This window comes from Pteropus alecto, unplaced genomic scaffold (genome assembly GCF_000325575.1).
Source record: "Pteropus alecto unplaced genomic scaffold, ASM32557v1 scaffold25, whole genome shotgun sequence".
NCBI classification, from domain to species: Eukaryota; Metazoa; Chordata; class Mammalia; order Chiroptera; family Pteropodidae; genus Pteropus; species Pteropus alecto.
In genome coordinates, this window is record NW_006441955.1 from 22,060,654 (window position 1) to 22,073,077 (window position 12,424).

The 12,424-nt window shown below is 36.8% G+C and overlaps 1 protein-coding gene across 2 annotated transcripts in view; it reads right to left on the minus strand.

The window, feature by feature from the left end:
- Window positions 1–935: 935 nt before the first annotated feature.
- CRYZ (crystallin zeta) overlaps window positions 936–12,424 on the minus strand; it is a 22,937-nt gene continuing 11,448 nt past the window's right edge. The window contains exons 5-9 of one of the 2 annotated variants that reach the window (XM_006919327.3): window positions 8,613–8,664; window positions 4,389–4,538; window positions 2,483–2,584; window positions 2,283–2,378; window positions 936–1,847 (exon numbers count right to left, since the gene is read on the minus strand). In XM_006919327.3, the coding sequence (XP_006919389.1) occupies window positions 1,686–1,847; window positions 2,283–2,378; window positions 2,483–2,584; window positions 4,389–4,538; window positions 8,613–8,664 (562 nt within the window). In that variant the 3' untranslated portion in view covers window positions 936–1,685. The remainder of the gene's footprint in view (window positions 1,848–2,282; window positions 2,379–2,482; window positions 2,585–4,388; window positions 4,539–8,612; window positions 8,665–12,424) is intronic. The other variant, XM_025051937.1, reaches the window with a different exon arrangement.

Below are 12,424 nucleotides of genomic sequence, written 5' to 3' on the forward strand. Positions count from 1 at the left end.
TTATGCTCTACTTTGTATCAGGGACAGCACTGGTGACTGGTGTAGTCACCCTTAGGCTATAGGCAGCAACAGTGCAGTGAGTACAGTTGGCCGAAAACTAGGACAAGAATAGAACTAGAACTACAAAGAGATTTGTACAGGGAAAGTGTTCAATGCTACATAATCATAAATATGGTAGTTAATACATAAAGTTTGGCTAATTTTGCCTTTAAAATTAACTACAGCATATCAATGGACTTTGAAGTATTAAGGCAGCAGTATGCTTCAGCTCATTCTATAGATGAGGCAAATGTGCAAACACATTAAACTGACTTTTACAGAGTAATTATTCCTTCATCTTTTTGTACAAGAAGGAATTCTTCATTTTAGGATGTATATAAAATGCTAGTCTCTAGATTCATGACATATGACGCTGCTTTTTAACTTTTTTCAAACATGTTATGTCACAGAAAGGTAACCTGTAAAATAAATAGTGAATAAACTTGGCAAACACTAATAGCAAAAACACTTCAGCCATGGCACATACAGCCACAGAAGCCAATGACACCCCTCAACTGTAGGACTCAGCAGTGCTTTCTGTTTGCTATTTAAAGCAAGATTCCATGTTCAAACTAGAAACATGATTGTCATTCAACAGAACAAATCAGGTCAAGAGAATCAACTACTATGTTCATATGAAGAAAAAAAAGAACAAAATTAACAATCAAACCTCATTTCCTTGGACATAATATTGACAGCAAGATTTCTAAGTAATCGTTCCCTTATTTAGTTCGGATAAAGGCTTCCAGCACAGAACACTGCTGAGAAGTGACCATGAGGAGCTATGTTAAGAGTAAAGTAAGGGAAGTGCTACATAAAGCCAAACTAGATAAAAGCAGCTTTTAATTTCCTGTAGAATTCATTGCAGGTTACCATGTAATGAAAACAAAAGCAGATTATTCTTAATGTGTCAAAACTGTTTATTGATTTAGATAAAAATATATGACCCCCATCACACAAACAGATAATTCTAAATCTAATTTGAAATCAAGTCAATCAAGAAGGATCTATTTGGAGACTATGTACGTAATATCATATTATACCAAAGATAAGGCTGCTGTCCTCACAAAATATATGAATGCCTGGTAAGCAACCATTAACATAGTGAATGTCCTAATATTTTGGAAAATATTGGAAAACTAACAAATTTCTCTGGATATTGTTTATCTTGACCTTCCAAAAAACTTGGAGATCCACATAAAATTAGAAACTCCTTTTAGAAAAGGAGTTTTGTTTAGTCCAGAAAATCTTCCGTCTAAAACAGTTCTGGGATAATCAGAGACAAAAGAATCTTTATAAGAATACAGGCTTGGAGATCAAGCAGTCTTATTTTCAATTAGCATGTTTTAGTCAAAGGTATGAAATTAATGATCAAGGATCAGGAATATCTATAATGCACACCAATGCTAATGACCACCACCCCATTTCCTTCTATGATGACTTCTTGATTACAGGGAGAAGGCATAAAGAATGTTACCAGCTACAACATAAATTATACTCCAATGCCCAGGATCTCTAAAAACAAATCTTATCTTTTAATATAAGGAGTTCACTGAATCAAGTGAATGCTAATTAAAGCAAAGATAGTATAAGTAAAACTGGGGTAAGAAAACTCTAATTGCAGAGGAAATGCATGAAAGAATTAATCATATGAGAAGAATCATTTTTCCAGTCGCCCCGCTGCTGTGAATGATGTTTTCATGAGCCTGGGCCACCTTCTCTAGTGGATACTCAGAACCTATCACAGGTCTCAACCAACCAATTTCCATTCCAGCTTGAAGGGCTGCTGCACACTGCTGAAATTCTTCCTAAGAGAAAGAAAAGATTTTCTTTGTGGAGGAACATATGATTTCATTTTTAGAAGCATTGAACATTTTCAGAATCTAAGAAAAAATAAAAAATTTCTCACAAATGTGTGGCTTTGTCAACTTGTCCAGAACTGTAGAAAAAGTAGCTATTCATAGGATAACCATAAATCCAATTTGTCTGAGACAGTCTGTTTACAAAATGCTTACTGTCCTGAAGTAATTACTAATAGTATCTCCTTTCTCTCTCAAAAGTGTCCTGACTTGGAAAATAAATTATATTGCCACACTAGTTATCTTCCAGTGACTAATCCTTAACCCACTCACTCGTCTAGTCAGACAACCAAGTTTAACATTTACTTAAACTTTCAGTCTGCGTGATGAGGCAAACTGCGTCAATGTTTAAGTAACCAAGATCAGAATCGCTTCTTTTCCTACCTTGGTAGAGGAATAAAGAGCAACTCCGATTATACTAGATTCCTTTGTAATGGTGTCCCGTGGGTTTATTTCAATAGGTCCTCTACTGCCAACAACCTATTATGAACAACAACATGACTACAGTTAAATATTGCTGCAAAACAGTGTTAAATAATGGTATAACTTCATCAAAGTGGTTAAAAAAAAAAAGGGATACTTACTATTACTCGTCCTCCATTTGACAGAAGATTCAAATCATTACTAAGATTTACATTAGCTAACATTTCAATAATCACATCAATTCCTTTTTCACCAACAGATTTCTATATAATTTAAAAGAATGCAGAATAAAAAAACAAGAAAACAAAGTGTAAAATAGTTATCGCTGTCCCATATATTACAAAGATATATTTCAAATAATATAAAATGTATTACTAAGACTAATAATGCAAATTTTAAAATGATCTAATTATATAATGATGACATAATTCCAAGGTACGAGCCACATATCTAAAATGATACAGATTTGTATAAAACAAATTGCTATAATGAAATAAAATTTGTCTAGAATTTTCAGGCACTTAGATTCAACTTGACTATAAATACATTTTCCTTAGTTGAAAATTTTCTACCTTCAAAATGTATTTTCGACAGTAAACAAATAAAAAATAACCCCCCACCAGATTCCCATTTTATTAAATACAAAAAACAAAAGAAAATATTGGCTGTTTGGTGTTGTAGGATTTGTGTGTGTATGTGCGCATGTGTGCAGTTTTGTTCTAAGTGGTTTACGATCAGCTTGGTATAGTACTTCTTTTGTTTTGAGCTCTCAGATGTTGGTTCCCAACATGCAAAACTAGCTCTTAAATAAGCTATATATAACTACTTTACATTCATTTTAGCCAAAAAAAAATGAATACCTGTGTCAGGCATTGTGTTAGGTACTGAGAATTCAAATATGGACATGGGGAGCTCTAAACAAAGCTAGGGAGAAAGACAGAAATTACTACAGTCACAGCTATACTGTAATGGGCTAACTACTACATTAGTAGAAATATACCATAGGTTATAAAGAAAGAAAAAGTTACAACTCTGATCAGCTGCAATGCTCATAGAAAGTTCCAAAGAGATGATGACCTGGGCCCTAAGGGACAAACAGGAGTTCCTTGAGCAAAAAGGAAGGAAGAGGAGCAAGAGGAAGCTGGACAGGAGGCAGAAGCGGTCTGGACAGAGCTGACAGAAAAACAAAGATGCGAGGACTGAGAGTTCAAGCTGGGATGGGAAAGCAGCCCAGCAGAGCTGGGATATGGGCAGGGAAGGTGGGGGCAGCAGAGAGGAAGTGGTCGGGGGAAAGGAGATGGTAATGTGGCACAGACTATGAAAACACATTAATTTAGGTTTCACAGACATATAACAAAGGATTTAATGGTAAAAAATTAAACTCTCACTTCAGTTTTTAATGACCTGTTCTTCATAGTAATCGGTACTTGGAAAACTCTAATTCTTTCTCAATGTTAGCAAGTAGCTTGGGTATTAGCAAAGTTATCAGTGTTTAGTAAACTGCTACAATAGCCCAAATAGAGAACTTCACAATCCACTTGAATTCTGTTGTATCAATGGAATATATGCAACAACAAACGAAATGCTACCTCACCTCTTTGGATGAAGTAGTGATTATTCCTCCAAAGCACCCAATTAATAAATAAACTTTATTCCCTAGGCTAGAGAGATCCACTTTGTAATCTGTGGATACCTCACCTTCCATGAAAAGTTTACACCAATAGAAATTATATTAAGAACACTGCACAGGTGCAAACACAAAGCTGTAGTTTTACTTAAACTATGCTTTGCATTAAAGAGTATAAATTTTTATAGCTATAAGACTCAAGAGGCTAAATTTTATTTGATAAACACAAACAAGACAGAAATGATAGTGAAGGTTTAAATATTAAACATGTCTGCTTTTTAAATTAATTAAAAATTTAAAACACACATAGGCATAAAAAATATACGCATTAAAAAAAAGCAGCAAACATTTAAGAGTGGTTGATAAAAAGAACTTGAAAACACATGTAAGTCTCCTAAGAAACAAAATTTTGCTTTCATAAAACTGTAGAACAATTTTACCTTAATTTTATCAATATAATTAGCTTCTCTGTGATTAAACACTTCATGGGCTCCATTTTGTAAAACAATGTTTTGTCCTTCCTCTGTACCAGCTGTGCCCAAAACCTTTAAGCCATAGGCTCTAGCAATTTGGCATGCTGCTATTCCTGTCTGAAAAACAAAATACAATCCAATAGTTTTAGATTCTTTGCATCTTTGCAAACATTTATTAAATATATATAATGAACTTAAAGTTCTTTTAAGTCCTACCCTACTGTTAGGGAACTTCAAGTTTAAATGAAGAAATAAGAACAATGGCTAACTTTTATTGAGTATTTAAAATGTGCTTGCAATAAGCCTATGAAGCAGATATTATTATTATTATGTAGGGATTCTACAGAAATACAAGAAAAGTGAAGCTTATAAAATCTAAGTAAGTTGCCCAGGTCACAAGGATGAACACACGAGCTGGACCAAATCATACCGCAGAGCTTGAGTTTTTAACCACTGCATCAAAATGTTTACTTGGCATCTGTTTTATACTGAAAATATAGGATTTAAAAATGACCAAAGTATGTTTCCTGACTTCATACTTTAACTGTACATATAAAATACTATGTAACAGATGTATGGCCTCTATCATTTAGGTGGAAGAGACAGGTCTATGGGTAAATGAATTTACTCATCTATGTGATAAATATTTATTGAGTGTTTACCTATGCTAGACATGCACTTCATGCAAGAAACAACATTCTAAGGAAGGGTGAAAATAATAAACACATAAAGAAATACATGAATAAAGTGAATTCAGAAAACGAACAGTGCTATGAAAAAAATAAAACAGCCTATTAGTTTAGAAAGAGACAGGGAGAGGGGCTAGTTAGGTCATTAGGAAAGCTGCTCTGAATTGATGAGAGCTGACTAAAGTGAGGAAAAAGTCCCATGGAGAATGTTGTAGGCAGAACAGTCATGGCTAACCTGGAAGTGGGAATGAGCTTGGAGTGTTCAAAAGAAAGGGTCGGTGTGGGTTGAGGGCGGGGCACATGGGAGAGAGTGGAGGAGGAGGCCTCAAGGGCACAGAGGGACTGAGTCACACAGGGCTGTGTTGATAAACTCTGAGTTACATGCAGAACTACCAGAGAGCTTAAGCAGGGCAGTGATACGATCCCATTTAGGCTTTAAAAAGAACACTTCAATTATCTGAGAGGCAAAAAGAAAGTTGCAGGGAAATGGGAATAGGAGGACCAGTTAATAGCTGGTGTAATAGTCTGGATGAGGGATGAAGCTGGTGTGGACTAAGGTGGCTGCACTGGAAAGAACAACAAATTCAGATACAGTTTAGAGGTAAACTGAAGGGCTGTCCTCATAGATTGTGGGAGGTGAAAAAAAGAGAAAAAACAAGGATGTCTCTTATATCTTTGGCCAGATTAACGGTGTAGATTAACGGGATAAGGAAGATTAGAGAGGATCAAGTTTGTGAAAGCACCAAGAATTCACTTTGAACATACTGAGCTATATGTTGCTCACCTAACTGGAGATGCTCAGTAATCAGCTGAATACGGGTATGGACTGAGTTAAGAGTTGGAAATATAAACTTGAGGTTCATCAGTTTATAGATGGTATTTAAAGCTATGGGATTAGATGAAATCATTAGATCACCAGATAGATGTACTTAGCATAAAGGAGAAATAAAGGTATTTTAGAAATACAGATATAAGCAATTACTTAAATTGCAATACTAGGACATATATGTTTGATTATATGGCAAATGAATGGTACAGATAAGCGTCACACACATTTAGAGCAGGGTTTCTCAAACTTGGCATTATTGTCATTTTGGGCCTGATAATTCTTTGTTGTGGGGACAATCCTATGCATTGAAGGAGCATGCTTGGCTGCCACCCACTAGATGTCAGAACCTCTACCCAGATATGAAAACCAAAAATGTTCCCAGACTCTGCCAAATGTCCCTGAAGGGAGAGGGAGATAATGCAAAATCTCCTCTTACTGATTACCACTGGTTTAGATAGAGGAAGGCAAAATCATTATGGATTAGGCATTATAGAAAAGAAGTAAAATGAAAAATGATGATAGAAACTATTAAAATTGTAACAGGATCACAAACTCCCAAGCCTGAAATAGATCTTAAAGGCATATAGATATGATAAGGCATATAGATATGATAAGCTTGAACTCAGCTGGGTTATGGCAGGAATTTATTTGATTTAACCAAAACAAGTAAACAAATACTGGAATTCACTGATGAGTGAGAGAGACATCGAATTTCATGAAATACAATACCCTATGAGGTTAGCAAAATCAATTTTTGTTACTTTAATTTTCAATTAAAAATGTCAAGAAAAAAAAAAAGGCTTATAATAAAACCACATTTTAACCTAAGAGTTAATGTAAATATATCTCCTTATGCTCTAACTACTTTAAAGGGGGACTCAATAGCTATTTAAAGGCACTATTTATTCTACTCTTTTCAACAATTACATTAGCCGTACTCCCTCAACAGATTATAAACCATTATGTGTCTACCATTTTTCTTGTACTTATTTGCTTACACTGTAGTAGGGCACTCCCTACCAACATATCTGGATAATAGCCGTGTTCTTAAGTTCTACACTGGTTTAAATACACAACATAATCCCAAAGGAATTTGAATTAAATGAGGACAGAAAGCACAAACAGAAGCAAGAAAAACACAGTACTCTTAAGGGAAGATCAGAAGCGCTTCACACACCAGGTCACCAGCCTATCCCTGCCAGCCAAGCATTTAACAAACTCAGCCAGCTCAGAGAACAGTGTGGATTTTGCCTTAAAAAAATAAAAAATCATGGTGAAGAGACTGGGCTTTTCACAAGAGGGTAAAGGGAATAAAAAGAGATTTTTCTTTAAACTCTTCTCTCCCCTTCCTATTGAAATTTCTCCTTTCTATACAAAGCACAAGGTTAGCTCTCTGAAAGCCAAAGCAATTTAAATAAATGTATGTTTCACAGAGCCGTTAGTTATTTAGAGTTAAATTTAATTTAACCCCAAAATAGCCTCTTTGGTGAAGCTTAATGTGAGTTTATGACAAGATATATTTATCATATTTTCCCAAGACCCAAAAGACAATCTTAGTGATTTTTAGTAGTCTGATCTGTGAAATCCTTCAGAATTGATCTATTTAAGGTACACATGAAGCTGGGTCTGAAACCTGGTGATTCATCTATTTAAAGTAACAGAAACACAAGAGACAGAATTCTCTGTATTAATGGCCACCTTTAGAGGTAAATTCCAATTTTCAGGGTACCTCTCATTATTCCAGGGACAATGTGCCATTTAATATGTGACTTCTTTCAATCCACTCTTCAGAATACACAGTGCTCTGAAATGGTTAACCAGCTTCCTCAAGGTGAGCCATCTAGCCCCAGGCCCTTTATTTTAAAAAATGTGGAAATTCTGTCTCCAAAATTTCCAAAGCCTCTACTTGCAGGATAGAGGTCATACGGATTTCTTGTTAAATTCTGACCTCAGAGCTCTAACTTTTCCTCTGAGCTCCTCAGAGGCAGATTGACGGCCAGTTTCTTGAAGAGGTTTCTGACAGCCCTGCTGTTGGGTGACTTCACTGAAGGGCTTATTTTATAAATTTTGAGTCCTCACTTCCCTCCACCCTTCATTAGCATTTTAAGCCACGAACTGTGGTGTTAAGGACCAAGCTGTATACTTTGCACTCCATGAATGTCATGAAAGCTCAGCAGGCAAGCAGTGGAAGGGAGATAGAAAGGACAAAAAATTCAGTGTGGCTGGCTCTGTGGTACAGTGTGGGGCAACACAGGTAAAGCCTTAATGAATCTTAGCTCCTTATCTAAAGGAATATGGACTTAATATTAACCTTATAGAGCTGTTTAAAATTCTAAATAAATGTTCTTATAACATGCTACTTGAAGGTAAAAAACAAAGCCAGTTCATCTTGGTACACACTCAATACAGGTGGAAAATCTAACAGATACATTTTCGGTGGGGTAATCTGTTGAATTTATTAACCAAGAAATGATGAACTAATGACAAAAAAAAAAAAATCACCTTCAAAAGACAGGACTTACGCTTTACTGCATAAAGGAAAAAAGCACCCTTGACTATATTTATAAATTTGGCTTTTAAAAATGACTTAAAAGAAATATACTGTGAAACCCACAAATGTAACTCCATTTAAAAATAAACTTAAAAAAACAAAAAAACAAAAAAACAACTTACTCCTCCACTAGCCCCATGAACCAGAACACTTTCTCCAGGTTTCACACGGGCCCTGCAAAAGAAAGCATGGGTTCATCACCTCATTTTAAAGCTAATTAAGCTCCAGTGTTTTCGTTATTCTTAAGGAAATTCTACCCTCAGTCCAGCTAACACTTACCCAAAGAGGAAACTCATTCTGAAACATTCTCCAAGCTCTACAGAATCTAACAATGGTTCTTCAGAGCCACAGATAAAAGAAAACCTCAATTCATTTTTCATTTAACAAATGTTTATTGGGAGTCTACTATGTGCTAGGCACTGTGCTGGATGCCAGTATCACATCAAGGTGCTGCCTTCTGGGAGGCTGCAGTCTTTGTAGGTATACTAAGTGATACTGCTGAAACTAGAGGACCTGGAGTTTCTCACTGACACCCACAGGAAGCATCAAAACAGGTATATTATAGCCCAGTCTTTATTCTCTGGTACAGAGTAATGCCCAAGTAAACACAGCAGCTAGACTACTTAAGAAACATTTTTACTTTTCCATGCCTTCAAACGTCAGGTTACATCGGCCTTTAAGCCCTCATTTCAGAAAGCAATGCTGGGTCAGCAATGGTAAAAGCATAAGAAATACAATAATTCCTGTTACAAAGGTTTCTAAGTCAACACTAAAATATCCAGATCCTCTGATGAAATGACATATGCTTTTTACTCCTGGTTCATACCATTACTTTTCTATTACACTGAAAACAAGGAATATGCAGCAAGACAGAACGGAAAACCTTTATTATTTCAGGTGGACAAGTGCTATTGTCACAAGCCAGCAGCTGTTGTGTGATACAGACTGGACTCTCAGAGAGGATCTCTTACTTCCTAGAAAAGGGGGTAGCCACATGGTACAGACACTGTTCAGTCTGGAAGTGTGAACACAGTAACCTGGAGTCCTGTTCAAGGCTATATGCCAACAGCTGACAAATGGCAATTATGAGCAGTAAATGAAGCTTTCTCCAACACTCTCTCTTGGAGAAAAGGGAGCTGAGGGTAGTGAGTTAACCTGCGGATCCAAAATGATAAACTGAGATAACTATTACTAAAACACTTTGACATTTTAAAAAATAAATACAAATGTAAGAGAAAAGGATTTACTAATGTTATACTATGGGATATGAAATACTTTCCACTGAAAATTTTTTTTAATCTTATAAACAATCCCTCAAAAACTACCAGTACATTCTCTTAAATTTCTGAGCCTGCAGTAGGTAGATAAAAACTGGGCTAACCCTCTCCAGAGATACCACTGCTATGATCCTTCTATCCTTACAGTTAATTTTACATGGCCACTTGGTTCCAAATTTTGGTCAAACATTATTCTGGATGTTTCTGCGAAGGTGTTTTTTGGAAAAGAGTAACATTTAAAGAAGTAGACTTTGAGTAAAGCAAGTTGCCTTCCATAATGCAGATGGGCCTCATGCAGGCAGTACCAGCCTTACCAGAATAAAGTACCTTCTCCTGGAGCAAGAAGGAATTCCACCAGCAGACTACCTTTGGACTTAACTGAAATGCTTCCCTGGGTCTCCAGCCTGCTGGTCTACCCTACCAGATTTATTTTTTAAGACTTATCAAGTCTCCACAACCATTTCTTCTTCTATAGGGCTCATGACAGGGGCTCGAGCACTCGCTATTATCCCCTACTCTCTCCTAGTCACTGAAGACTAGTACCTGGCACATAGGCTTTCTCTTCCATCCCAAATTCAGCCCCAATCTAGATTTTAACATTCACCAGGAAGAAAACCTTATACCACAATTCCTGAATTCCCAGGGCTAAACCTGGTAAGCACCAGCAACCATTCTACCTAAGAAATATAGACACGAGTAACCAATATTATGACAATACCCCCTTATCCTAATTCTGTAAACCTATATTCTCTTAAAACTTTTCCTACAACTTCACAAAAATCGCTGTCTCTCAATTGCTCTATTTCTACCCACCTGCTGCTCCTGGCCTCACTTCCTTCCCTTATCAGCCTGGACCCCATGATAGATTACCCCAACTTCTCTCTCTTTCTCTCTAGTTCTCTCATTTCCTTTGCACAATACTATTTTGCCACTAACATTCCAGCCCTGAACTAATGTTAAAATCTAACTTCCTTGATAATTTGGTTAAAACTGTAGAAAAAAATGTCACATGACAATGTGTATGTTGGTGCCACTTCAATTATGATTCTCAAAAAAATCACTTTGCCTCCTACTTACTTATGAAAAGTGAGGCACATATAAGTTCCTTCAACATCGTACTGCCCTACTCACAAACTTTCTATAATTATATCACCTTTATCTCTTCTAGGTTTAACAGATAAGCTGTCCTTCTAGTATTTGAAGCCAATCTCTCTACCTATGTCCTAACTCCTTTTCATCTTACCTTAAACAGGATCTTCTTCCATATTCCACTCTTCTCTCTCAAACTTTCCAACCTTTTGTCTGCTAGACCTTCTCAACTATAAATGTGTTCATCTTGTATATCTTTTTAAAAAAAAACCCTTTTGTTCCTACCCTCCTCAAGCCTCTTCTACTCCCTCCTTCCTGTCCCCTTCCCAATTTTTAAGAGTAATCTGCCATCAGAGAATCAATTTTGTCCTTCCTCAACCCACTCAATCAGCTTCTGTCCTACCACTCTACTGAAAATAGGCTGACTAAAGTCACCAATGACATCCTAATTGCTAAGCCCACTTATTCCAAACACACCTCACTGCTGCATTTGATGGCTGGCCTCTTTCTTCAGTAACAATGTTGACTACTACCCCGAACACTATCAACACTGATTGAGCACTGACTCTATACTAAGAGTAAACGCATTACCTCATTTAATTCTTGCCACACACCTATGATATAGGTGCTATTAGTTTTTTCAAATCAGTAAACCGAAGCTGAAACAGGCAAGTAACTTGACCAAGGTCATGTAGCTAGTAGAAGATGAAAACAGTACTCCAACCCAGGTCTTCCTGTCTTCAAAGCTCATGGGCTTAACAGATGTTTAATGGACTCCGGGACCTCTCAACTCTCTTGTACTTGGGATATACTCCCTTTGGTTCTCTTAGGACTCCGTCCCCTACCTCCAATTGCGCTCTTAAACGCTGACGTTCACTAAGGTTCTGTTCTCACTCTACTGTTCCGCTCACTCCCCGAGGGATTTTAGCTACTTTCATCTCACCCACATGCTGATATCCCCAAACATCTATCTCTAGCCTTCAAGCTCCAGACCCTTTCATCCAATAGCCTGCTGGACTTCTCTGTTAGGATGTGTGCTGTAGTTACAAGTCCAAAACTGAACTCGGCTTCCCTTTGAAACTTTTTCCTCCTTTTCTCTGTCACAGTTAAACATTACCCAAGCTAGAAAGCTAGAAGTATTCTTAAGCTGTTCTTCTCCCTCATTCTCCACATGCAAACAGTACTCCCATGTTCCTGATCTCACCTTCTGAATAGCTGCCCTTTCCTTTCCACCTCTTTACCATGGCCCTTGCCCTGGCCCTGAATTATTCTGTTTGGAGGATTCTCCTATAAGACCATCTCCTCCATTCCTGTCATCAAACCCAACCTTCACACAGCTGATAAGTGATATCAATAAAACACAAATATAATATTATCGCTCTCCTGAATAAAACATTTCATGGCCCCCAATCTCTTAGAAAACAATGTATGAGCCCTATAATCTAGCTTTTTACAATCTGAAACCTATTTATTTAGTGATGACAGCTAACAGTTATTGAGAGATTACTATGTCCCAGCCTTATTCTTTGCCACACTTCTATGCCAAATTGCTATAGCTCTTTCCAGTT